The sequence below is a fragment of the Parus major genome, chromosome 1 (genome assembly GCF_001522545.3).
Source record: "Parus major isolate Abel chromosome 1, Parus_major1.1, whole genome shotgun sequence".
Taxonomy (NCBI): Eukaryota; Metazoa; Chordata; class Aves; order Passeriformes; family Paridae; genus Parus; species Parus major.
In genome coordinates this window covers 9,964,387-9,991,810 of record NC_031768.1, presented here as the reverse complement: position 1 = coordinate 9,991,810, position 27,424 = coordinate 9,964,387, and the positions used below count along the sequence as shown (strand labels likewise).

The window sequence follows — 27,424 nt, the reverse complement described above, 5'->3', positions numbered from 1 at the left end:
TGAACACCTATGAAGTACAATACCATAAAAAACTTGAAGAAGAATTTCTAACCTTGCATCTTTCTAACTGAGTTTTTACTGTAGCAGGATCTGCTGCTGGTGTGGGTTGTGCTTTCAGCCAGTTTTCTGCAGTAATTGCTGTCTGCTCCAGTTGCTGCAGCTGGGAGTAGAAGTCAATGATGTTATTTTGGTACTCCAGCCATGCCAGTCTTTCACTCAGCAACTGACAGAACTCAATCCAGCGGCTCTTCAGCTGCTCTGAGGCTTGTCTAATGTTGTCAGGATTCAAACCCTCTAGAAAAACAAGAGAAGATGCTTAAAGATAAAAAAGTTACAAAGAAAAGGAAAATAAAATAGGACAGATTAACAATTGAGAAATTGCTCATAAGTCCAGTTAATGATTTATCACCAAATAACAGTTCTGAATCTACAGATGTTACACATTAGTGGGGAAAGCATATCAAAGATATTTAAAGTTGCTGCCTGGGTACTTTTGTTGCTATGGGAATGAATTATAAACTACATTAAAATACAAGAATGGGAATAAAGCAGAAAGTAGAGATATAATGCATAGAGCTAATTAAAAGTGCTGTAAGAAATAACAAAATGCCTGACAGCTGGATTTTGAAAAATATGCCTGGACTGTAATTGGATTTTAATATACAAGAATGTTGCTGGCCTTTCTTCTATAAAAAGACTGAATGCAATTAATAGGAACTATATTCCACAATTACTTAGAGGTTTCTGATAATCAACCCATATATTTTGCATCATACGTTATTTTAGAAATATACACACTAAGAAATAAACAAAGTTCCAGATCAAACCTCCATCTAGGCCAGTCCTGAGTGTCCAACAATGACCATGAGGAGAAAATAAGAAGAGAGCCAAGAAACCACAGGTGATACTTCTCTATTGCTATTTTCAAAGTGTTTAATTTCTCTGAGGTAGTTCAACTATTTCTGTCTGTTGTTCAATAATCATGCTTATATTAAAGTTCATAAAATAAAACTGACTTTAGTTATTCTGGACAACATAATTATTTAGAACAATTTAAAGGTAAAAGCAACTTTCTTTACTTTCTGTGAAGAAAGAAAAGCAATACATAAGAAAGATAAGAAAATATGTCATAAGATAACATAATTCATAATCACCCTGTAACTTGAACTCAGGTAGACTTCAAAACAATATTACCTTAATCATCTCATTTATTTTTCAATGGAATTTTAAATTTAGTCACTAACATTTTTTAAATTATAATGATATGTAATGATACACATGGCAATAGAGCCAACATTGATTTTAAAATGAGTAAAATTCTCAAATCATTGAGCAATGCCATATCCTTAAGAACACTTTTAATAACATCATCACATAGTCATACAATAACCAACCAGTTAAACTGAAGCTATGTTTTCATCAAAATAATAAAAATTAGAGTATTTTTCTTTAAAGCAAGCTTAAAAGCAAATGAGACAAAAACCTTCTGGGATCCACTTCTTCAGTCTTTGATACACTGCTGAATATGGATTTTCTGGTTTGCAATCTACACTCCAAATCTACAGGAAAATTTGTTCATCAGGAATAAAAAATAGTAAAGCTCATGGCAATTTTGGAAGGTAGGACATACGAAATAGAGCCCTAATTACAGCTGAATGATGTAATAAAAAGTACTAGAATATTTTAATAATAAAATATTCTAAGAAATTGCTATAACACATGCTATATGGTAAACCACAGTAAATGATAATCGGGGATCATGCCTGTTGTGGAGCACCATAGTGTTCTGGCAAATCCTGTTCTGGATCCAGCTCAGGGCTATTTCATTCAGAGTTGCTTGGAAACAGCCCACTTGGAAACAGACTGTGCAGTACCTGATAGCAGTTCTCTGGGTATGCTTTTTAATCTGGGATGGTGCCCTAGCCAAACAAATTGTACAGCATTTCAGAAAGCAAAACTATTGGAAAAATAGAAATCCCACTACTACTGGGAGATAATGGCAACTGTGGTGCTTGGAGCAGCTCCACATCCCCATTACACTCAAAAAACTGAAGAGCACAATTTAAGGACTGAGCAAGGATATAAAATGAACCTTGACACATGAAGAGGTAAAAAAAGATTTTCACACATCTTAATAAAATCCAAAAGTGATCTTGTCTTCTGTGAGTGAGCATGTGAAGAGGCAGAATAAACCTGAATGGCACAGCACATCTGAGTAACAACAATCACAGGCAACCAGGCACACAGATATTAAATCTTAACAACAGCAAGAACAAACATATGTATAGACAATAAGACTTTAACTATGCTGTATTTCAACAATTGTTTCTGTTGTGAGCTGGGAATAAAAATGCTGCAAATTCATAACAGAGAATCTTTGCCCCTGTGTTCACTATTGAACATGGAAGAACACTGAAGCTATGAACATTGAAGCTATGAACCTGGAAGACATTGCTTGTGAGTTTGGCAGACTAGATATAAAAAGATCACTTTATTTATTCCTCCTTTCCCTTCTTTTCAGCTGCCACAGTCTCCCAAATGCCCTTAGGCAAGATTATGATTACCAGAAGTACAGTCGTGGATTCTCCACATATAATAATACTTTTCTGAATATTTTCTTCTAAGATTCAGAGAGGACTGTATTTCAGATGAAAATCTAGATTCACCAAATCCTCATTTCTTATTTTTCTCATAGGTCCCTCTTCACATGACACATTTAAGTATGTGAAAATAGCCACTATTATTCAATTTTTCTTTAATTGTTTTATTTAAGATCTAACCTTTGAGTCTAAATGTGATTCCATAAATACATAGAGAAAGAAATGCTTTTTCTCTTCATGTTCCTGAAGTGGGCAGTACGAAACTGGTTGATGCAGGGTCATGTTTGGTAAAATATTGCATAGATGCACCTTCATTAGGCAGAATACTCTACTGAAAGTGAGATAAAATCTCCATAACGTGTGTTTTTAAAATTCCTATTTCTCAGTCCATTCAGAAAAATCAAAATTGTCCATCAGATGCCAGCATGTCATTTCCAGAAGGACGTAATAAAATGACTGTTACTTGCACTTGAGATCATTTGGGCAAGTTTGACCCATTGGTGAAAATGAAGAATTTCACAGAATTGTGGAATCTTTAGGGTTGGAAGGGACTTCTGGAGATCACCCAGTCCAACCCCTGTGCCAAGGCAGGGTCACCCAGAGCAGGTGACACAGGAACATGTCCCAGTGGGGTTTGGAGCTCCAGAGAGGGAGCTCCATGACTTCCCTGGGCAGCTGTTCCAGTGCTCTGCCACCCCCAAAGTAAAGAAATTCTTCCTCTAGTTGTGGTGGAACTTCCTGTTTTTCACTTTATTGCTCCTTAATAAACTCCATTATTCCTTGTTCTGTTTGAAACTGTCTTCTGTGATAACTACTGATTCCTTCATTAACTTCTGCAACTGTACCAAAAGTGTACAAGCAGGAAAAGAAACAATATAAACCCATTTTCTGGTAAAACATTATTTTATGAATAGTGGTTAGTTCATAATCTCTGAATGTTTCACATTCTAAAAGCTTCTGGTATAATCATTGTATAAATATACTGTACCCAGAGGAAACAGATCATTATCTGAAGTGCATCCATTAATTTTATTACCTTGTATACTGCACATAACAAATTGTGTTTGAATACTTTTAATTGTGCAGCACCTTACATGCAAGTGCTTTGGAATTGGCACTTAATATGAAATATATCTTGTTAAGTGCATCTGTCATTTGCACAGTTCTGTGATAGAATAATGTAATTTTATTTGTTTTTTTGTAGCTTTTGACTGTTGTGTAACTTACAAGATAATGTATTTCTTCCACAGAATGGTGGCAATTCGAAATTACATGTTTTTATTGCAACAAATTGATTTGTATTCACTCTAATGCTTCCTGTCAAAATTCTCTGATTATTCATTTTGATGTCATGTTTATTTTATTCTAAACTACTATAATAGCCAAGTGTCCACTCAAATTGCTAAACTGCTTCACTTATGCATCAACACATTTTTTATTCTATTTTTTAATATGATTTAGTAAAGAAGTACAAAACATATTTTTTTTTTCTAGAAACACTGGTAAACAGAATATATAAGCTTTCACTGATTGCAATAATCAGACTTCTTTGAAAGCATGAGCAAGGAGAGGCAGAGCACACAGTATGTGGGGGGCTGGGTAAAGAAGTGTCCACCAAAAAAAATGAATGATTTCCCTGGTGGGAAAAGCCCTTCCAGTGGCAGTGTCCAGACATCCTCCCTACAAACACAAGAACAGCTATGCTGTGTCAGAGGGCAGATCCTTCCAGTGCAAAAATATTTTTGCTGACAGTGCCTGGCAATGTTTTCAAAGAGCTAGAAGTGTCCTGTATAAATATGTTTCCTCAGAACATTTCCCTCTGCTAATGAACAAGTAAATTAAACTGTAAATTAGCCAATCCAGTTCTCTCCAGGAGAGTGTTGTTTTGTTTTGTTTTGTTTTTTTCTCTAACTTATTCTCTCTCCTATCACAGAAAAAAACAAAAGCAAGAAAATAAATCTAAATGATACAATAATAGAGTTCACCAGTGGTCTGAAATTGCTCTTATACTCCACCAGTGGCCTCATCTTTTTATAGTCTTCATCTGTTACATTCAGAATCATGTTTATGAGAAAAAAATTAATATTTTACATATTAATTTAAGCCAAGAACTCAGTGGCAGGATAATTGGAATCTTAAGGAATCTATTCATTATTAGTCCAGATCTAACTGATACGGAGTAAGTAAAAAATAACAATAGAATTAAAATTGTCATCACTTGACTTCTGAACTGATCTCTGCCTTAAATCTGTGTGCCATGTGTGGTCTTTTAATTACAGATTATACTGCAAATGCATGAATGTCATCAATTCCACCACTGACTCCCTAAAGAATAACAATGGGAGAATCACCATTTTTGATTTGTAAATTGAAGTAGTTAGAAAGGTTTTCCATTAAAACAATATAGTACACCTTCCCTAGATGTTAAACTGCAGATCTCCTACAAATCCATACAGGCACATGAATTAATTCCAGTTCCTTCCCATTTTATGGAAAAGAGTTCCAGCACTGGAACAGGAAGGTATGAAGAAATAGTTAGGCTGCTCCAAAAATGTTACTTTTGAGATTCAGCAAATCTTTCTTCTTGTTCTTAATGAATACAACAACAACAACAAATTAATTTATACAAGACACAAACACTACAGAAAATTAGTTGAATTACAGTGGAAAATATAAAGCTGCATAACTCTGCTACTACAGTTTGAAATGAAATTTTAAAGTTAGTATTTGTACTTAACTTTTAGTTCAGTTTCAGTTGAACTAAATTGCAGCCCTTAACTGTAATTAGATCATAATGATTGGAAGAAAAGACAAATAGAGAATATGTTGTATACAAAAGTACAATGGCTTTACAACGAGAGTTAACTTCCTCTACCCTCAAGGAGTAATTTTGAGCATCTCACAAGATATTCCATTTGCCAATTCTTTGTTGAAATCATCGCACAGTCCTCAACAACTAATGTTAATTATTTATTCTACTCTCTACTGCTAGTAATTACTGCATTAATTGACCATTTCAAAGACTATTCTTCACTTTGTCTTTGCATTACTGAAGCAGTTGAAAGTCCCATAAATACAAAGGGTTTCAAGTCCAGAGGAATTGTTTCTCTGTTCAAAGGGATTGTTTCCTCCCTAAAACCATGACAATAAGAGATCTTCATTTTCACAGCCAATTAATCTGTCAGCCACACTAGAACATTTTTGCTACCAACGCTGCCACAACATAGTGCATGACAGAGACCTCAGAGGAGCTGACAAAGTTGAAGAAGTTGTTAAAGTCACGCTGTCTCAGTCTACCCTGTGCTTGCCACCCAGTTGGAAGATGTGCTTCCTAAAGAAAGAGGTGTGATCTGAGAAATACTGGAAATATTATATGCACCTCAAGCCACATGTAAACCATGAATAAGAATGGACCTGTGGACTGAGGGAGAGAAAAACACAAGTCTTGAGTTAAAATCCCATGAGAAAAATTAAGACAGAATTTAATCCACTTGATATGTGACATGGTAAGCACCACAGTGCAGGGTAAGCCTTGTTTAAGATGGGACTGCAACTAACACCAAAATTAATCATCATAAAGTTCTACATAATCCAAAGAAACTAAACTGGAATTCTTTAGGTGCAGGTCTGCATTTGTCCAATGGAAGAGTGGGGCATGGCTAAACACGCCCTAGTCAGATTCTGCCCAAAATAGGAACCTCAATGTGTCAGCATGCAAATTTCAGATAATTCCCTAAAAGTCATGTACAACAAACCCTCCCAGGCAGAAAACATTAAAAAAAAAAAAGTCCAAACTTTTTATATAATCAACCATGAAAAAGTAACGAAATTATTTCAAACAGGGTGCAGATGTTACCAGACTGCCATCAGTCTATTCACAGAATCTGGGAAGGGACTCATTGTAGCAATTGTTAGAATAATGATATTAAATATGTCCTACATTTAATATGATCTCTTTTAAAATATTTCACCTTCATACCCCAAGACAATACTTCAGCAAAATAATCATAGGATTCCATCAAATTTCTTTAGCTTCGCCAGCTAGTACTCAGAGTTAAAGCAGTTCACTTTTAGCAATTTACATATTGGTTATTCACTGTAACAATTTAAAAGAAAATATATGTTCCAAATATCAGTTTATTCAGCATCTGTATTTCTGGTTATTATATCAGTGTGATAGACGCTGGCCCATATTAATTATTTGATTGCAAAGGAAGACATTCCCCGATATTAAGAACAACGGCATGAGTTTTACTTTCATTTACCCTTCTTTGGGTTTTGCTTTTCCCTTATTTAAAAGTTCAAAAGAATGGCACAATGTAATAATTACTTTGTAGTATAAAGACAAAACCCTTGCACCTATTTTTCTTTAGGAATTGTATAAATTTTGACAATTATTATCTTTGAAAAATTAAATACAAATAAAATCTTCCAAATCCCAATAAAATGTTGTATTTTCTATGATAAAGAACATTACAGAAATACATTACAAAACATACATATTAAAAGTCAGGAAGCATTTTTTCCCCAACTAGTTGAAGTAATGCCTTTGGAACTGTCTAACTCAGATGTGTTAATGTACTTCAAAGCTTAGAGAAGTCAGAAAATAAGATTACAACTTAAGTCTCTCCACAGAACAGATTGTTAATATACAATTCATTACTATGAGTTTCTAGCACACTTCTTTGCATGATACTAAAGTAGTAATACATTTTTTCTCTTTCCTAATTAACAGATTTAACATTCAGAAATAATAAAAGAAATATAAGGCAATATGACTTTACCGTTTCATTTAGACAGTATGTGCTAATATAATTCTTGTGATAAATATGAACCTGTTCGTTTATCAAATCCCTAAGAAGATTATCTAAAGCAACTCCCATGTAATTACCATTCACCATCTGTTCCACCAGGGCCTCAGCTGATCTGCTGGCATCTTGCAGTTTTCTGTACTTCTCAGGCTTTTCTCGCTGGATGGCCTGCAGCATGACGGGAAAGACGAGTATTTCAACAGAGGGATTTTGAACAAGAAAGTAATTAATCTCAGGGATGTCTTCTGATTTCTTGAGACTTTTTAACCCACCATATTGCTCTGAACACCCCCCGATTTGCAATGAAATGGCAGGTACCATAAACCACCAGGAGGGAGTCAGTCAAAGTCAAACACAAAAACTGAGAGTCAGAACACAACAGAGCTGAGAAGTGACACATATCAGCATTTGATAGACACATAAAAGACACAGAAATTAGGAGCTATTTGAAGCACATTATCTCAGAAAGAAAATATTAATTCAACAGAAATTCCTTGTGGAAGAATAGATTAGCTCATTTTCATGGTAAAAGCAATTGACCATTATCACCAAATCACAGGGATTCACAGAATTCTTCAGTATCAAACCCATATAAAATTTGTTTGCTTATATTACTATTAGTACTATATTACTTATATTACTATTATTGCTATTGTTTGAAAACAAAATAACAACTTTAAAATGCATATATAAAACCACATGCAGCAGACACCCATAAGAAGAGTTAACTCAGATTTAATACAGGCTTCTCATCATGTATTGTTCTCAATACTCTTGATTCACTTTTCTGTACACAAAAATTGCTCACCAATGTTCAGGGCATCTAGTGAGGCCTAGTAAAGGCCAGCTGCTAAAATTACAAGTTATAGTAGGAATCTAAATTTACATATTATTTTGGGTCAGTAGAAATACTGGTGGAATGTAAACTCATTTTAGATCTGACAGCTCATCAATGCTGTCTTGTAATTAGCACCATGAAATCACTTTATTAATTTTAAACTAAATTAGTCACATAATTTAGTTGTAATTTAGAAGCTTAAATATGCAATAAGGGCCCACAGTCAAGTTTGATACCAAAAATCTATAGATGTCCCAGAGATCCTGACCCACACAGTGTCCCATAAATCGAGTCCCTCACTTTCCTGCAGTAGATGCACACACACAAGAGGATGTGACCCCCGAATCCTACATGATGTATATGGGAACAAAACACTCGGCCCTGGCTGCAGTTTCCCAGGCTGGCTGACCCCACTGGGCTTCCCCATCACCCTGTTTATTTCCACAGCAAAGTTAGATCCTGCATAACTTCAAAAAGGTTCCTTAAACTGAAAAGAAAGTTCAAGTAGGTGTCTAAAAATGCATTAAATAAAAAAACCTTACACCCTTAAACTTGGAAATATTATTTTTCAAATAGATTATTGCACACATATGGAATGAATATAAACACCTTTGAATAAACTCTCTTAAAATAACTTTTAAAATGTGATGCTTAAAACATCATCAGTTTAACAAGAAGCAGCTCCCTGGAAGACTTCATAGATGAGACACAGCAACTTGAAAGAAAAATTTTCAGCCTACCTCTAATTTCTATTTGTGCACAAAAAATGGTTAAACAGCAGGCTTTCTAAAAATATCTCAAAGATTCTTTTTAAGACTATCATGAAAACAATTTTGGATAAATAAAATACATAAAGAAAATATATTTATAGAATAATAAAATATTTTGTGTTTTAAAAAAAATCTTTAATATATAACCACTGAAATATTATGAATTTTAATCCCAGTGAGTTACAGATGACTGTATGAATTATCTCTCATTTTTGTAGGTCAATAAAATCTTGTACTATTCCACAGAAAAATTTAAATATTTTCCAAATTAAAAAAAATAAATTAACTCTCTGCAGAGTTCCAAAATCTCTTATAGAATCTTAAATAATATTACTCTGTCTATAATGCCAGGTATAATTAACATGAGAATAACTACTGAGAACTCAAAGGTATCGTTAAAACACTAAAATATACTGAAAATAATTCTATTCTGTCTGTAATACCAGGTGTGTAATTATCATATGTATAACTGTAGTGAGCAGAAACAAATCATTAAAAAGAAAACCTACTTCATAAAATATGATAAAACTTATATTTTAAAAATATACAAATGATATGACATAAAAGCTTGTGGAAGTCAACCCTTTCCTGCCCAGCATATGCTATGTGTGCAGGAGAACATGAAGAAATGCCCACCCCTCTCCTGAAAGATTCAAATTCCCAGGTCATGGTAGAAAACATAAGCACTATGTGTGGAGTCCTTAAATAAGCACAAAAGATTTTGCACATATCAAACTTTCTGTCAATTACTTTTCTCCATTCATTTTTAAGTAGTTGGTACATACAATGCAAGTGAAGATCTAACCCTGGTTACAGGAGGACAAACACACACAGGAAGCACAGTGATAACCAAAGGAGGGGAGACTGAACCCTGTGTTCCTCAAGACAAATGATGTGACGTGGGGAGAAAGGGAGGAAACTCACTCCAGTTTCTCAAAACACTGACCACATGCTCCTGACATTAGTCCCTACACTCTGCCATCGTTTGCCAAACCTGCAAATTGTCTTGGGTTTTAAAGATCCTCAGAAGTATTTCCATAACCCCATGTCAAGTGCCTAGAAATCAATGGAGTAGTGCTGGAAACATCTGTCATTTATCTCTTTGATTCTGTTTTCTTCATTTTTCCCTTTACTGAAGGGGGGACATGCTCTTGATCCAGGTTCATTTATGGCACAAGTAGAATGGAGTCATTTTGAAGGGATTTGTGAAGTATAGAAACTTAAATTCTGTACATTGTAATAGACACTTTTTGACAATAGTGGCTAAGGCACTTCAAAATATCTCAAAAATATGTAACTCCCCCCACCCTTTTTAACTTCTTGCATTCTGTAAAAGATTTTTCACAAAAAAAAAAAAAAAAAAGACACCAATATTAGAGAAAAAGGTTAACTTTACAGGCTTTTGTCCAAACAGAGATTAATTCTCTTCTGCATTACTTTGCAACAGACAATGCAAATGCATTATAGCCCAGTTTTAATTGATTGAAAAACATTATAAATTCATCTTTAGCTAAATGCTAGCCAAAGGCAAAGGGACTATTTTTACAAATCTAAACTTTTTTTTTGACCTTGAGATTTCAGTAGGAAGTTAATGACTTCATAACCTAGAAAATATTGATGGCTGGAGAAATTTGGATGTTATTAATATATCAAATCAACATCCTTGTTTGAGAGCTCTGTACAAGGATGCAGGGTAGCAGGACTCCCTGACCTCTTGTGATGGTGACCCAGCACCCCTGAGGGCAGAGCATGCAACATTATCATCACCACCTCTGACAGTGATTCAGCTCTCAAACATCAGTGCCCAACAAAACATGCCTGGAAAAGGTCACTAAAACAAAACAAACATATGAGAATGGGGCTTCTGAGAATGCCAAGAGAACAAATTTAATTGTCTAGGATATCTGACATTTTCCCTTACATCTGTTCCTTGTGTTTATCTTTGATTCTGAATTTCTAGGTGCTTCTTCCTGGCTAACCAAAACTCCTTTCAAAGATTGTTATTTCCATTTTCTTGTTGGATAGTCTCAAATCCAACTTACTAAGTAGGATTTACTACCTGAAATTGTGGAGGCTTTTTGCACCTGAACCTCCATATATTTGAACTTACAATACTGAAAGCTCATTATAGTTTAAGAAAAACATAGAAGCCCTGAGCCATTCTTAGGTCTGATCTTAGTACACATTCACTAACTGTAGAGTATTTATGGTGGGATGCAGTATAACAATATTTACTACATTAATATTTGGATGTCTCTGTTATTTAGGAGTATGGCTTTTCAACAGTGAAACTTCTATTCCTATGGCTTTGCACTCCTCCCACCCAGGTAAGGTAAATATCTTTCTTCTGTATCAGGGAAGGGATATAAATACTTTTCTTCTCCCCCAACATAGGAATGGACTTTTTGCACATATCTAATATATTCAAGCTACACAATACACCTGCCAAAGGCTAATTTCCTGCCAGGATCTGAAGAGCAGCTGGCTAACAGAGTCACTGCATTTCATACAGCCTGTTCTCGGCTCTGTCTCCCCCAGGACTCCTCTGAGATGGGATGGGAGCAAGCTTTTGCACTTTATGAATCACCAATGATGGCAAACAAGATTTCCTTGTGGATTTCATTTCCAGGGTCTCTGTCCCTCTATCATGCAGCAGATATACTTCCACTAAATCTTAGGGAAGTGATCCCTCATCCATGAAAAATGATGGGCAGGAGCAAGCTGCCACAATAAAAAAAGAAAACAAAACCAAAACCAACTTAAACTAGCAACCTGTCCCCAAAAGAACAGCAGAAAAGAAAAGAAAGTCATCACAAAAAGGCTCTAGGACTCACCACTGACTGTGGTCAGGATAAATAATCAATAAATCAATATTTCAAACAATCAATAAAGGACAGTTTTGACATCAGGCAAGCACAGGTGTTCTGTGATAAATCAGTTTGAGTTATCATATGGGCAAAACCCCTAAATAATAACATTAGGGCAAGATGGGGCTCCTGCACACGTGTGTAGATGGTCACATGCACGTAGGGGTACAACACCAGGTTGTGACTGTGGATGTCAGTGCATGTCCTGGGTTTGGCTGGGATACAGTGAATTTCTTTCCAGTAGCTGGGACAGTGCTGTGTTTTGGATTCATTATGAGAACAATATAGATAACATTCATGTTTTGGGTTTTCTAAGTTGTGAATATCATAAGTAAAGAATTTGTTTTGATGTGTCTCATGCTCTGACAGCGATACACACACACAAAAAAAAAAAAAACAACCAAAAAACCCAAAACCTTGGAGGGAACACAGCCAGGACAGGTGACCCAAAGTGGCCAGGGGGATATTCCACACCATAAAACAACTCACTGTATAAACTGGGGGAGTTATCTAGAAGAGCACTTATTTGGGTTCAGGGAGGGGGTCTGGCCTTGGTCAGCAGGTGCTAAGCAATTGCATTATGCATCACTTGCTTGTTGTTTGTTGTTTTCTTTCTATTATCTGAATTATTATTTGTCATCATTATTATATTTTACCTTATTTCATTCAACTACTCTTATCTCAACCTACAAGTTTTACTTCTGGCTCTCCCCATTCCACTGGGGTGGGTGGAAGTGAGCAGGTGTGGTGTTTGTTGCCAGCTGGGCTTAAAGCACAACAGTACAATAAAATCTATTTCAATTATCTCTCACATATGTTTGCCTTCCTGCATTTCTTCTCTTTTTATATGTCTTCTACAACTTTACTACAGATTATATAATAAGTTAAAACACATATTATCTTATTTTCCATTGATTTGAGGTTCATTTTGAGAGAACTAAGAAATAAAAGCGTTAGCAGGCAGCAACGAAACTTCAAATCAACTGAACAGTAATTTCTGCTTTGTCTCTCATTTTAGGGATAGACACAGAGACAAGACAAGACAAGACAAGACAAGAAAAGTCAGATCAGGAATAGCTTTAAAACCTGGCATTCAGAAAAAATTGATATTTTTCTTTACATTTTAAAAAACTGTGTTCAAAGACAGCCTAGCTGAACACAATCCATGTAGCACTTGTCAAGTGTCATCTTTCAGAGTTCTCACTATCAAATTAATACATGTAATAGAATGCTTTCTCCCTTAGAGCAACTAGAAACTTCTAAATGTAACTTGATTTTCCCTATAAAAAATTCATCTTAAAAGTAGTGACACTGTGAAATTAAAATGGGTCTTGGTCCTTAAAAATATTTTCACTGTTAATGAAGGATACATATCAACTTTCCTTATATCTACTTAGAAGTACTAGTTTGTCTCAGATCTCTCTTGATACGAAAGAAGTAATCTTCTGCACTACTTTGCTGAAAAAAAAGACTGGAATTTTGTTTGTTAACAGTTTGTTTGTTAAATTTCCAAGGAGATCAAAGGAACATATGGAATATCTCCTTCTATCTTTAATTTCTTGAACTCAAACTTTAAATTCTCATGCACTGGCCAAATTCCATGCATCTTTCTCCAGTATTTTGTGTGTTTTCACCAACTGAAACAAGACCTGGATAAAGGTGATAGGTAGTGGCCTCCCAGCCCCAATGTTCTTCCTCTGTTCCAGCAAAGACAAGGCAAGAGCTAGTGGAATTCCAGCTGGGACCAAAGGAGGTCTGTGGTTCACCCACCTCCACCCTTCCCTTGCAGCAATCACCACCTCCTCAAAAGCAAAGAAAGGAAAGAAGGAGGGAGGTGAACCAGGGCTCCTGGGTCCTTTAATGTTTTTATAAAGTCTTAGACAATATGAGGTAGAACCAATGGGAAACCTGATGGTGTGGGTAGCCTGAGTAATTTTTAGGTCAAGATGAGCTAATTTTCATCCTTGAAAAAAAATATGTTCCACAAAATGTGAATATATGAAGGGGAGATGAGTATTTTGTTTCTTTTTTCCTGTTTCTTTTAAAATTTAAATTGGAGCACTTTGAAAATTAATTGCATATCTATTAATGTATTAGATAAATACTATTAACTCACTATGGAAGCACGTGAACCCATCAAACCTTCTCTGTGTATTTGATCCGTTCTGCATATATATATGTATATATATATGTATATATATGTATATTCCACATAACATCAAGTTATGGCATGGATTAATTCAATATATTCCATTGGAATGCATAATTTCTAGCACTCATGACAATACAAATAAATAAAATTATTGCAAGAAACTTGGACTTGAACATGGAATTTAAAAATGTACACTTACAGTCACCATGTTACTCAGTCTTACCTAGCTGATTTATGATGGAAAAGCAGAAAATGAGAAAAACCAGCAACAAATCTAAATTCAATACAGTAACTTTGTACCATCTCTTTGTGTTCTAGAGTATGTATCAACACTGGTTTTAAGGATGTTCCATAACATATTGTCCAAGATAATTTAAAAAAGAAAAACGAAAAAAGAAAAACCTTTCTCCTACTTGAAAAGTTGGGCACTTTTTCATTGATCTACAAAAATTAAATAAGGAAGAAAATTTCTAAGAGTTTAGTTTTCAAGGGCTAAATTCAGTAATTCATTCTGTGACACACAGACCCAAACAAACATAACTTTTGCAGTGCAGAACCATTCATTTTTGCAGGAAAGAACATTTTTTGGTTCTGATATGGTACTACAGTGGAGTTTAAAAAAAACCCCAACAATAAATGTCCTGTGGAAACTGGTGATTGTCATATATATTTTACAGCTCTGTAAAAGGAAAAAGATATGGATTTTTTTTAGCATCCACTCCAGTGACACTTTTCATATTCTTCAGTTTATGCATGTATAATGTCAAATTAAGCTGTCAGTATAGAATGATGTTGCATATTTAAGAAATGATGTATAGCCTTTGGTATAACTTTACCTAAGACTTTCATGGATCTAGAATACCTTAATTAAATATGAATATGTATGAACAAAAACAACAACAAAAATCTATGAGTTCACACAACCTGTGCAGTAATTTTGGTGCCAAAAAAATTCTGAAATTCACAGAAACAGCGAACACTTCTAAATTTATCTTGGACAATCAATGCTTGTCAGTCTACATTGTAAATCACTTAAAGTTGGACTCTGAAAGCACTTTGACAAGCTAATACAGACTGACAGTATACAAGTAGTTTCTCCTACATTGACTCTTTCTCTGAGGTCTGAGATGTTCCCTTCTTTCCGAAAGACGGCAAACTCGGGGCTTTGCAGCGCTGCCTCGGAGCGCGTCATCCAGCTGTGCAGCTCTGTGGTGTCCGAGTCAAACCTGAGGGACAGAAAAGTGCAACAAGACTTCAAACTTCCACAGTTTCTGAAAACAGGATAGGCAGAAAACATGGTTGTTGAAACAAGTGAATAAACAGCACTTTCTGTCAGCAAAAGACAGTTTTAAACTCCCATATCTCATCAGAGTTCATAAAACTATTCACTCTAAAAATCAGAAACAAAGAAATACTTTTTCATGTTTAAGACCTGATTTGACAGTTGAACAGATGTTATAGTTTTCACAGTAAGTATTCTGATTTTTCAAGCTAATGTGTTTGGAAGATATGAAACAAATGTCTGTCAGTGAAGAAAGAATGTCACAAGTTCTGTTGGCTGAGCTCAGGATGTAAGGCCCATCCAACTGACCAAATGCAGCCTTCAAACCTGTGAGATCACTGTCCCAGCTTGTGCTGATAATATTAGGAAGGAAATTTAAAAAAAAAATTGACAAATTTTTTTCTGATTAACTCAAATTTGATCTAGAATGTTAACACTAATCAACAAGTAAAGTATAACTTTCCACAGTTAAAGCTTTAGAAACCAAAATTACGATCCCCAACTCTGTGTACTTTATTTAGTTTTTTCCTCTACAGCCCTCTTTACTGCATTCTGGATTCTTTCAACAGCTCCTTTAAAACTGGTCTTAATTTGTGTTAACTGCTCTTTAGATAATGTCTCAAAATGCAGATAGTTACTAATGTCTACAAACTTCAAATTGTGATTCAGTATCTACTGTATGTTTTAAAAAAAGAAGCCTCAGCCAATATTTTTTCTCAGTTGTGCCACACTCTGCTTGATTGCATTTCTTTATTGCACTGTATGTTCTAATATTTATATCCCTTTTGCAGCTGACTTTCCTTCTGCAGAAATATGGTGAACACAATAGAGCAGAAAGACCTGAGGGAAAAAAATAACAAGCTGTATCTTTCGGTTTGCTTTGTGACTATGGGTTGTATCATTTGCATGCAGCTGAAAATCCACTAAAATCAGTAACTTGAACAACAATTACACTCCTGGAGGAATTAATTATTTTCTAAAAATACATTTAATTTATACAAGGATTTATACTTCTAAAATACAAGGATTTAAGGCAAAACCAGGTGCTTGATAAATCTAAATATACAGAAATGAAAACTGAATACAAGAAAGAGTTCCATGCTTGAGTGAATATTTATACTTCCCTTTTTTTCCCTTCTCCACTGTGATTTTTTGTATTCATAAATAATGAAAGCAAAAGAAAAAGAGTCACACACTGCCTTAATCTCAGTCCAATATTCTATATTCAAATTAAAAAACTCTTAGGAAATATTTTGATTAAAAAATTCCTGATAATACTAATAGAATACTCATTCAAGCAGAAAAATATGAAGTGAGTGATGGTGCAATAACCTTCAGTTTTATAAAGAACTACAAATTCCTAGGCAAAAGACGAAATAAAATTCCCAGATGGTTCAAGGAATGTGTGTGCTGGCAACAGATTCTAATCTCTGAACATGAACTCCACAGTCAGTTGAGAGCTTCCTTCTTCAGCTTTATTTTTGATCATTAAATCAACTGCAATTCTTGAAATAAAATGCTATCCTCTGTTCTACAAATAATGACTGCATATTTGATGATCACAAAACACCAGACATCTGACAGCAGTGAAGTTTACCAGTCCCTGAGTACTAAAGTTCCTTGACTGCAGGTAAAACTGTATGAGTTCTGGTTCTTGCTCCATTCTGAAGCTGCAGGCAAGTAGAATTAATGAGACCAATTCTCTGAAAAACAGCCAGGTCTTACCCTGGTACAGGATGGAAATTGGCAGAAAAATGTTTATCACTGATCAATTCTTCAAAAAAAGGATTTAGCCCTTGCCTCTGCAACACCTGGAAAGAGGAATGGGAACATTTGGGATGGTTTTGACAGTAAAACAAAATAATTAGGAACACATCTCATGGCCCTGAGAGCCATGAGATGGTGGCAAGTACTAGACATAGATCTTCTAAGGTCCTTCCAACTGAAAGCATTCTATAATATGATATGATTCTCTGATATGAAAAAGCTGATCTCATGTAACAGATTGCTCTGTCACTTCCAGTTTCTTCTGGAGATAAATATAATTTCAGAAACAAAGCTTTCTGTTTAAAAAAGGGCAATACAGAGAGGGGCAGAAAATAATTAAAATAAATAAAACTTAAATCTAAATGTTTTTTTGCAGTACATAAATATCTTTAAGATAAAGACATCTTAGACAAAAAAAACAAAACACTGTCATGTTCATCTTGTGTAAAAGGAGGAAACACTGGTAGAAATGGAATTTAATCATTCTGCTATAGTGATTGGATGCTTCCTTACTGAGCACAGCTTCAGCTAGAAATTATATTAGCTCTAGATTGATATTCAAGTATAAATAGAGTATTTAAATCTCCTAGGAATAAGAATACTTTAGACATAAAATAGTGCAAGACTGCGTCTCTGTCCCAACAAACTTCAGCTCAAGTAGAACTTGTAAAAACAGACAAATGGAAAATACAAAACTAAAAATCACTCAAGAAATTACTCTAAATAACTCCCTTAATTTAGCATGTACATTGGTAAGCTCCACACTTAAAAATTCCATTTGAAAAAGAGGATTTATTCTTCATGCAGAAGTCATGTTTTTGTTTTCCACTTAGACTTTTCTTCTGGTGTTCCACAAGGGAAATACTATTTTTACTGGTCCCACAGCCCTCACTTTACATGCCATCATGTATCAGCTCAGTTCAAATGGAGATTTGTTTTTATTGTAAAATATAAACAAATTAACTCTTTTTATCTAGTGATTTCTTTCAGTTTTTTTTTTTTTTATCAGATAGGGGACTTCTGCTAGGACAAGAGTACCCTACTCTTTTGAGTATTTGGGTTGGCAATTCTATGCAGAGAAAGAGAAAATTGTGGTGCAATTAAGCTGTGAAATGTCTCAAGGTGAGGTTTATCATGTATTTAATAGAGACAAGGAAAGCCAGAACAAGGAGTAAATTTAGAACAAATACATGGTGATCTAGTAAGAAAGTTTGGAATGGGAATCTAAAGTGGGAATATGGCTTAAGATGATCCAGAAAATCAATTTGTGGAGAATTTTCCATGAATATGTGACTGGCATAGATTAAAAATATGAAGATGAGTTTTAAATATACTTTGAGAAATTAGATATACAAACAAATTCAGTGTTGAACAAGTTCACAGAGGAAATGAGGCATGAAGTATCTTCCTGTCATGTGGCCATAAACTGAATAAATGTAATCTTTAAACCACATTACTATGCTACTGCTACCACGGACAAACAGTGGTTTCAGTACTTTTTCTTTAACAGACAGAAACTTCTTGACAATTTCCTTTGCTCATTTGTTTCCTTCCCTCCTCAAACAAAATTCACACCGGGCCAGCCACCACTGCAAATCTTGGGCAGACATAAAACCATTTGCCAACATATGGAGTTGGCAGGGAATGATACAACTTTGATGCAAGAACCACTTCACTGAATTATTTCATTTCCATGTCTGGACTGAAATCCCCAGCTCACCAGAGGTCTTTCTCAACAGGTAGCTCTTTGCTGCCTAGACCATATCAAAGAACAACTTTACAGCACATGGTGACCATTGGAAGAATTATTCTGATCTAATTCCCTGCTGTCTTTCTTCCTCCTCTGTATTTATAGGTGATGAGCCATTAATTGATAAATAGAGTTTTTCTTCTAATTCAACTGCAAATTTAGCCAAACAAATATTTTTACCTTCCTACTGTTTTAGGTTTAGATTTAAAATAATTTTATATCCTTTTGGAATGACATTTTGGCTCTCCCTCTACGTTTGTGGTACTGTTAAATTTAGCCTCATCAGCATTATGACAAGTGCATTCCTGTAATGCATACAGGGCATGAAAAAGAATAAAAATAAATCAATCCCAAGCATGTATCTCCAACAGAAACTTCACTAGAACCATCAGAGTACTTTTAAACCAAATCATCACAGCCTGCAGCAAGTACTGACTGGTACCACTCTGATAATATTGCAGGTAATTTCAGGTGCTAAATGAGAATATAAATTCTGTTTATTTTTCACTAATCCAATTCTCACCTCACAAAAAGGATAAAGGAAAAATGCTTAGTAAGCATTAGGAAGTGCCCATGTATACAAACCTCAACATAGCCGTACTTTTACACTCCAAATGAAAATTCTCATTAATTATTCCCTCTCTAAGGAACAGAAAACTATTCTGCTGTGTCTTGGTCACCTTTTCCTTTCCTCTAGCATTGGCTACAGACATAATGAAATCAAAAACCACCAGGAAAATTGAAGACACGACCTTCCTCTTTCTGAATTTGTTACCTATCATTAGATAACAATACCAGAGCACAAGCTTCAATTCTGTAACAGAATAAAGGTCAAAAAACCCAATGGAGGGGCTGTAAAAGTGCTAAACAGTCACCATTTAGTCCTAACATAATTCATTGCAGAGAAATAGGATATATGAAACAACAGCTATCAAAAATACCATAAAAAGTCACTGTAATTTTTCCTTTGATTTTTTTTTCTAGAAAAATCCAAACTTTTCTTAAAAATGAAGTATTAGAATCCCAAATATAATAATTTTCAAACAAGTTTATCTCCTTTTGAAAAGTTCATCTAACAGCTGTTAAATGAAAAGAAAAAACACTAGGTGGAGCAACTATCCTGATTTAACACACCTTGCTCTTCAAAGAGCATCGAGTCTCTTTCAAATCTTCAGATTAACATTATACCAATAATAACCTTATGACAAGTAGAATTTCCTTGAAAACCTTAGGGAAGCATGTAAAAAGATATTTACCAAATTGCAAAGAAAGGTATCTTTGGTCGTTATTTAAGCATACTAATATTACAAACATGTTTAAACTAAATATTAACCAGCTCTTACTTGTCTGCTATTTAAAAACTTAGCATGAACAGAGTAGTTTTCAGATTTTTCTGTGATATGTTTTTCCCAGAATATTAAAAAACATGAAAATAAATATGTTAACTTGCATTCCTTTCTCCAATTTACAGGTTTTTAAATACTATAACCTCAGCTGTGTTACATTTATCTCTAGCTCTAATGCTTAATACATACTTTTCAAGATCCTATTATACAGCTCCAAGTATTTTATCTGTCTCAGTTTTAAATTGATTCCTGTGGGAAAAGGAGCTTTTCTTTGACTAGCAATAGCACTTAACTCACCTGAGTTATTCTGACATTTTGAAGAATTAGTCCTGAAGCTGTTTTAGATTTTGGGCGGGAGAATGGAGGGGGAAGAAATAATAATAAAAAAAGTAATCTGGTTCTTATCTCTGCTTTCCTCCACTACATGGCAAAACCTTGCTTTAAGAGGTAAGAAAAAATCAACAGCTTCCTTCCCATGCATTCATGCCACAGTAAATAAAGCAATGGAAATGGGATATTCAGTCCTGTGGATGTTACTGGTCTACAAGTCAAATTGCTTCTTCTTAATTTCTTCAGTTTAAACAGAGATTGTTATAATTTCAATCCTGATAAAACACTTGGCATTCTAGAAAGTTTGATGCTTCAAACTTAATAATAGTTTTTTTTTTTTCCTCCTTGGTTTGGTAACTGAAGGCCGTGCTCTTACCAGTGCCCTAATACAATATTCACTGAGTAGCTAAACTCAAACTACTCTTCCTTCCTTTAGTATCTAGTATCTCTAAAATATTTAGTTCACAGAGAAGCTGTGAAAATAAATACTTCCAAACCTGTGGCAATGGAGCCTGATGAATTTACTTCAAGCATACTCCTTTACAGAAACAACTCAGACTTAAGTCTGAGAACAGATGAAAGATGCTGGCAAAACCTGGGATCATTATTCACCACCTCAAAAAAGCTTCAACCCCCAATGTGTCTTTCCCTCCTAGGCCTAAAAACACCAAGCAGCAGCATGAAATGTGTTTTACTGTGACTGCAGAAAGCAGCCAGCTTCTGCAAGGTCCTGACAAGCCTTCAGTAATTGTTAGGGTTTTTTTATCAAACCAAAACTAAAGAGTACATAACCATCTAACTAGTAGTCATTAAGTGCTCAGGGAAAATTTTGGTTGTAAACACACAAAATATAGAGTGATGTAGGAGAGGTAGGTCGAGAACCTCCATTCTTTTAAATTATTTGAAAAAAAAACAAAAGGCCTGCAGCACTATGGGCTTTGTTTATCCTTGGGTGCAGCTACAACTGAATACAAAGATAAACCCCTGAGAGATCTTGTAGCCACAGTGCACCTGGAAAATAAAGGCCTGGCTGTTTGGGAATGCAATGTTTTTTCTCCTATCAAAAAAAAAAATATTGATCAAAAAGGTGTCTAGTTACCAGTGAACAAAGATATCTTATCAGATCACCCAAATTTTCAGATGAGCTTTCTTCTTCCATTATTATGCTTATGTCTAGTATAAATTTATATTTTCTTAGTTTTGAGTAAGACAACAGCATACTTTAAAATGTGTTCATTTCCAAAACTGCATTTTTACATATTCATTAAAACCATCACAAAATCTGCTATTCTAAGCTGAAACTTCTTCCCCAAAGTTTATTCTCAAAGTGTTTTTCTGGAGCTATTTACTGACTGGTCCACCCACTGTAGAACACTTGCTTGGACTTTCCAGAGATGAAAGGTAAATAAACTGTGGGGTTTGGTGCTTTCTCTGTTGAGTTGGAAATTCCAACAAGATCATCTGAATGGAGAAACACTGCCTTCAGATAATACAACCATCATTCATCCTTCTGCAGAGCTGTGGACATTTCCAACATTTACTTTGCACATTCCCAAAATGTAGGTCCACTCACAGATGTAACAGTCACAGCAGTTAGAGAATTAAACAATTAACTCCCTTTTTCCTTGTGAAGGTCAGATTTCTCTTCTAGCAGATCAAAATAAAAGTCTAACTTGTGCAGAAAGGAAAATTACTCTGATTTTAAATATCTAAAAGAAGCTACAACTTATTCAATTATCTAAACTCATCCCAGGCAAAGACTGAGAACTACAGATTGTTCCATCTTGACTCTTATCCAAAAGTTCAACAGAAATTACATGGTGAATGCACATATTTTAGATAGCATTAAAACAAATCAAAACTCCCTGAAACCTAGTATGCATGGTAAAAAATCATTAACACTCTGTAAATTTGGTAGCAGATCTACCAGTAATATATCTAACAGCAATCCTACTCTCAAAGTTGATAATACATCCTATTTTCTGTCCAAGGATCAATCAGGTTTATATATAAACTCTTTAGTTGCAGTGTTCTAGACAGACATCAGCGAAAGCACTGTAGTAACACAATTATCAGTTTCTATACACCAAGGTAGTTTGGAACAAAAACAATTCCCATAATCCAGCTAATTCCTCCTCTCAGGCAGTATCCTTGCATGATGAGAATGAAATTGGTATTCTGTTGTACCCTGCCAAGTTTACTGTCAGTATCAAGTCAAATTAAAAGAATATGAGCAAGAAGGAAAATATATGCTAACAATAAATATACTGTAGTTGAAAAAGGAACTTCTATGCCAATTGGTCTCCAGTTTTATAATCTGCATATAGCAACAATTTTCTTGAAGAATTAAAAAAATAGGTTTGAAAAAAAATCATCCTACTTGATTTAGTTTTAACAAAGTTAATGCTTTCTTTTATAACAGTAGTCTTGCATGTTGCTTCCTTATGAAGTAAGATTATTCCTAAAACTTTTATTTCTTCAGATTCTCCTATTCTTGCTATATTTCATTCTTCTTAATAAATGAAACATTATTTTACAAGAAAATACTTGTTCTGGTAAACATTTTGAACTAAGAAAAGATATTGTCTATAGAAATGAGACACTGAATGCAGTTTCACATCCTTTTCAGTCCTCAAATCTGTTACCTTGTAGCTCATGTTTATCTGAATATCAAAATATGTTTCCAAAAAAACATTATAATGAATGTTTGAATCTGCCTTCTTAGCACCTCATTTAGAAACTTAGTGCTTGAGCCAATTCTGCTTAAACACATAAGAATGTATTCTCCTGACTTTACCTAGTGTTCAGCATCAGTTTAAAATCCCTTGCCACTTGTACTTGAGTTGCACCTGAAAAAAATCTGAAAATAATAATGCATGTTTCACCAAATATTAACTGCCTCTGCAGATCTGCTATATTTCTGCTATTTTTACTCCTGACCCATAAGCCCAGATGAATACAATGAACTTTAGAAAGAAGGCAGTATCTCCATTACTAGTATTTTAACTATTATAAAATTCTTCTTAAAGAATAAAAATCTTAGAATTAATAGGATACTTCTTGCCCATCACATTTCAAAACCCTAGTCAAGTGGGATCCCCTCAATGCCATACATAAGGACTGACTATAATTACTGTGTGATAGAATTGATTTAATCATTAATATTCTATACTGCTAAACATGTGTAATAGAAGCACAATATAATCCATAACTCATGCTGAGTAAAGAAAGATAAAAATCAGCTGGTACCCTAGAAGAGAACAGAAATATAATTTTAAGCTCAAAATAGCATACAGAAGAATACTGCAGTCAAATGACTATTCTTGCATTTTTGTCCCGACTCTATAGTATTCTCTCTCTGTCTCTTGATGATCCTCACCTCTTCCTAATTTCTGAATCCACAAGGAGTTGCCTTTTTTTGTGGGGTGGAGGTGGTGGGAGTTCCTCTTTAGCATGCTTAACCAGGATTTGCTCTCTTGTGGTCACCATAGTTACAGTTTCCATTACAGTTGTCTGTGTTAGTGATGTCTGAGTGGTAGTGACAGCCTGCGAAATCTGTGAGAAGTACAAAAACAGAGGTCATACATTATTTGAAAGACTTCGGTAAAGATTGTTTGGAGGAGCAATAGAAAATAATGAGAAACTGCTCTCATCTGATCACAGGCTGACCTTCAGAAAAAAACATTACACGCAACCCAAGATTTGTTTTATCTGACTCACGCTGTGTGAATAAGATATCTGCAAAAGCCAATATCAAAATCAGAAAGGATTCTAATGAACTTATAGCTCCCTGTAATCCATGCTGAATGAAGAAAAGAAATAAATGGAATTTTACAATGGAATTGAATGATATAAAATAAATAAAATATTACTATTACTAAATATTAATTTCAGACTGCCCCCAATCCAAAAATTTGCTCCTTGAGAGGTGATAAAGACATTAAAATAGCACTAAATTACCAATTATTAGTCCTACCATTTATAAAAAAATTCAGATAGAATGTAATCCACCATAATATACTTGCATGAAAGTGTAGTTAACATTCTGGCTGGAAATCTCAAATTAGAACACATGCACTAGAAGGCAAATTAATTTGCATCAGTTTTATTCCGTAATTAAAAAAACAATATTTAGGGGTCACAGCAGATAGTAACACCCATGGTATGTAACACACTGTAAACACTACCTGTCTAATGCATTTAGCTTTGCTCAAGCAATATGAAAAAAACCCCTTTGTATAGCTCAGCTGCATTAAAAAATAATGATGAGAAATAGTTTTTGTTCCTATTGGTTTGCACACTGCTTGTGCATGTACTGCCCATTTACTTTTTTCCATATAACATTTTCCAACTCAGATGTGGGCAGCTGTTCTTAAACCCTTTAACTCATGAGAAATAGGCCACTTCTTTTTTTGATTCTGTCAGATGATGGCTCATTTGTCAAAATGCTCTAGTTACAGCTCCAATGACGACCTCACAGTTTAAGGGCAGTGAAATGGAAAATAAAAGAAAAAAAATTATACCAGGAGTAAAAAAAAGTTGTGCATCAGAAAAGCCCTGCTTCTTTGCTTTTGCTAATATGTAAGAATTAGAGTTTCCAATTCAATAACAGAAATGCCAATATCTCAAAGTCCATGGAAGTATAAGCACATACATAAATTAACTATTACTTCTTGCATCAGCAACTCAGTAAGAGAATTGAGTCAGTTTTGTTATTGAGACACAGTGCTTCTGTAAACAATGACGAGACAACCAGGTCTAACACCTTTCCTACAATGTTTTCTTGCATCGAAAACGAAAAATAGAATGACAAGGAAAGGGAAACACTGTTAGCAATCAGCCTCTTTCCAGCAAGCAATAACAGTACAGCCAAGAAACCTGAAAAAATGCCCCAACAAATTCCTGCCAACTCTGCTGAATTCTTCACATTGTCTTCTATGCAAAAGTCTTCCTGTTCTTACTCCAGGCTGACAGTGGAAGTGATTAGTAGGGAATTGATTTCCCACTGTAAATTGTCAGTATTTCTTACATAGAGCAGTTAACCCAATGCTGTGCTTCCACCTCTAGAAACAGGCACTTATCTAGGTTTTCGAGAAGATTCTTGACTACTAAGAAGACTAAAAAATTTAGATTCAGAGCAGACTTTTAAAAAATATATGGATTAATTATGTCAATTGAATAAGCTGCTTGTGACCTGCAGGGATTTAGGCAATGTGTGAACTACAAAATTCTTTGGAAGAGAAAAACACCCAGTTGACTTTTTAATCACTAGAATTTTATGTAGTAACATTCTTGTTTTAGTTCTTTCAACAAGCTGTATTGATTTTGATTTTTTTTTTCCCACAGAAATCATGACAGTATTAAGTCAGCATTTCCATACATATTTTTATTGAAACTCTATACAGCATTATTTTCCATTTTATTTTAATTAATTAGAGGGCAGAAGGAAAAGCAAGTTAAAGCTTCTGATATGTAGGGTTCCATGACATTTGAGGATAGAACCTGATGTCATCTTTCCCTGAGCTGATCACACATAAGAACAGAAAGAATTTCTTGCCTATTATATAACTATACAGTCTCTCTGTCTCTCTTTCCTCTTCTCAAAAAATTCTTATTACACTCTGTTTTATCCAAAAATCAATGATAGGATGATGTTTAGGACACCCAGGGTCACATCCTGCCATGTTTTCATTTGCTAATCAATACCAGGGCAGAGTTTCCAGTGAAGAAGGTGTAACACAGAATAAACCACAGCTAGGGCACTGTAGGAATTATCTGCAGCATAATAGCAATTACAGGAGCAGCAGCTTCAGCTGGGATGGGGAACTGCTCTTCCAGAGCTGGCACCACAATCACTGCTCAGAGCAGTCAAAGCATGATGCTGAGGGGGGTCATGATTTGAATGTGAAAACAATAAAAAACTATTTTTCATTCTTAATCAACAGGAGTGGAGGTTAAATACTGTGTTCTTCAAAAGGAGAATGGAGATGCAAAATTGAAGTTTATAATTATTCTAATTAGAGACAGGGTAAGGATAAAAGGTAGACTGCAGCCTTACTGTGCAAGATGGAGCTGGTTCACATTTAAACTGCATACACTTTAGTGTGAAAAGCACAATTGTTAGAAATATTAGTAATAACAAAAAAGAGGTAATTTTTATTGGCTTACCTGGTAAAAAAAAAAAAAAAAGGAAAAGCAAAACAAGCAAACAAACACAAAAATACCCCAAAACCAATAAAAGCCCCAACCAAACAAAAACAAAACAACCCCACAAAAAACCCAAACAAAAGAAAAATAACCCCCCCCCCAAAAAAAACCAAAAAAAAAAGAACCAAAATAAACCCAAAAATCCAAACATATTTTAATCACCAAAGTGGTGTGTTTCATGTATTATTCAAGGATGGTGAAAATAATAACTCTGTATTTTCTTCATCCCTCTCAGTCCCTGAATAGCAAATGGGATTCTGAGAAGGGGCAATATAGACTAGAGCTTTAACCCACTAGAAAATCATATGTAAAGGGCTAAGGTGACTCACAAGACTGCATTTTAAAAGGCTTTCAAAATACAATGCTTGCCTGCAATTTCACATCAAGCCCATCTTCAAAACATGTTAAAAGTCATCTCTTTTCCAAGCAGACAGATTCAAATCTTTTTCATCATCTATAGGCAAACATATGTACAATGTGTGTATAGCACTTCAGTAGTTTTATGACATTTTATTTCTCATTTATACAGCAGCCTTCCTTTAATGCCAACATTTATTACTGTCTTTGGAAATGCCCTCTGTCCTGATAAACTCATAATTTTCCTTTACACTCACTTTTGGAGCTGTCATCTGTTCTTTGATGAAATTTATCTCTGTGAGTGGGGAAGTTCAGATGAGGAATAGTGTTTTCCTTAGTTTGGAAAG

General features: G+C 34.7%; 1 protein-coding gene across 12 annotated transcripts in view; it reads right to left on the bottom strand.

Annotated features, from left to right (window-relative positions):
- DMD (dystrophin) overlaps positions 1–27,424 on the bottom strand; it is a 1,134,919-nt gene that overhangs the window by 647,524 nt on the left and 459,971 nt on the right. For all 12 annotated transcript variants that reach the window (XM_015620877.3, XM_015620912.3, XM_015620930.3 and 9 more), the window contains 4 exons: positions 23,893–24,068; positions 15,141–15,264; positions 7,492–7,579; positions 53–294 (listed from right to left, as the gene is read on the bottom strand). In XM_015620877.3, coding sequence (XP_015476363.1) covers positions 53–294; positions 7,492–7,579; positions 15,141–15,264; positions 23,893–24,068 — 630 coding nt within the window. The remainder of the gene's footprint in view (positions 1–52; positions 295–7,491; positions 7,580–15,140; positions 15,265–23,892; positions 24,069–27,424) is intronic.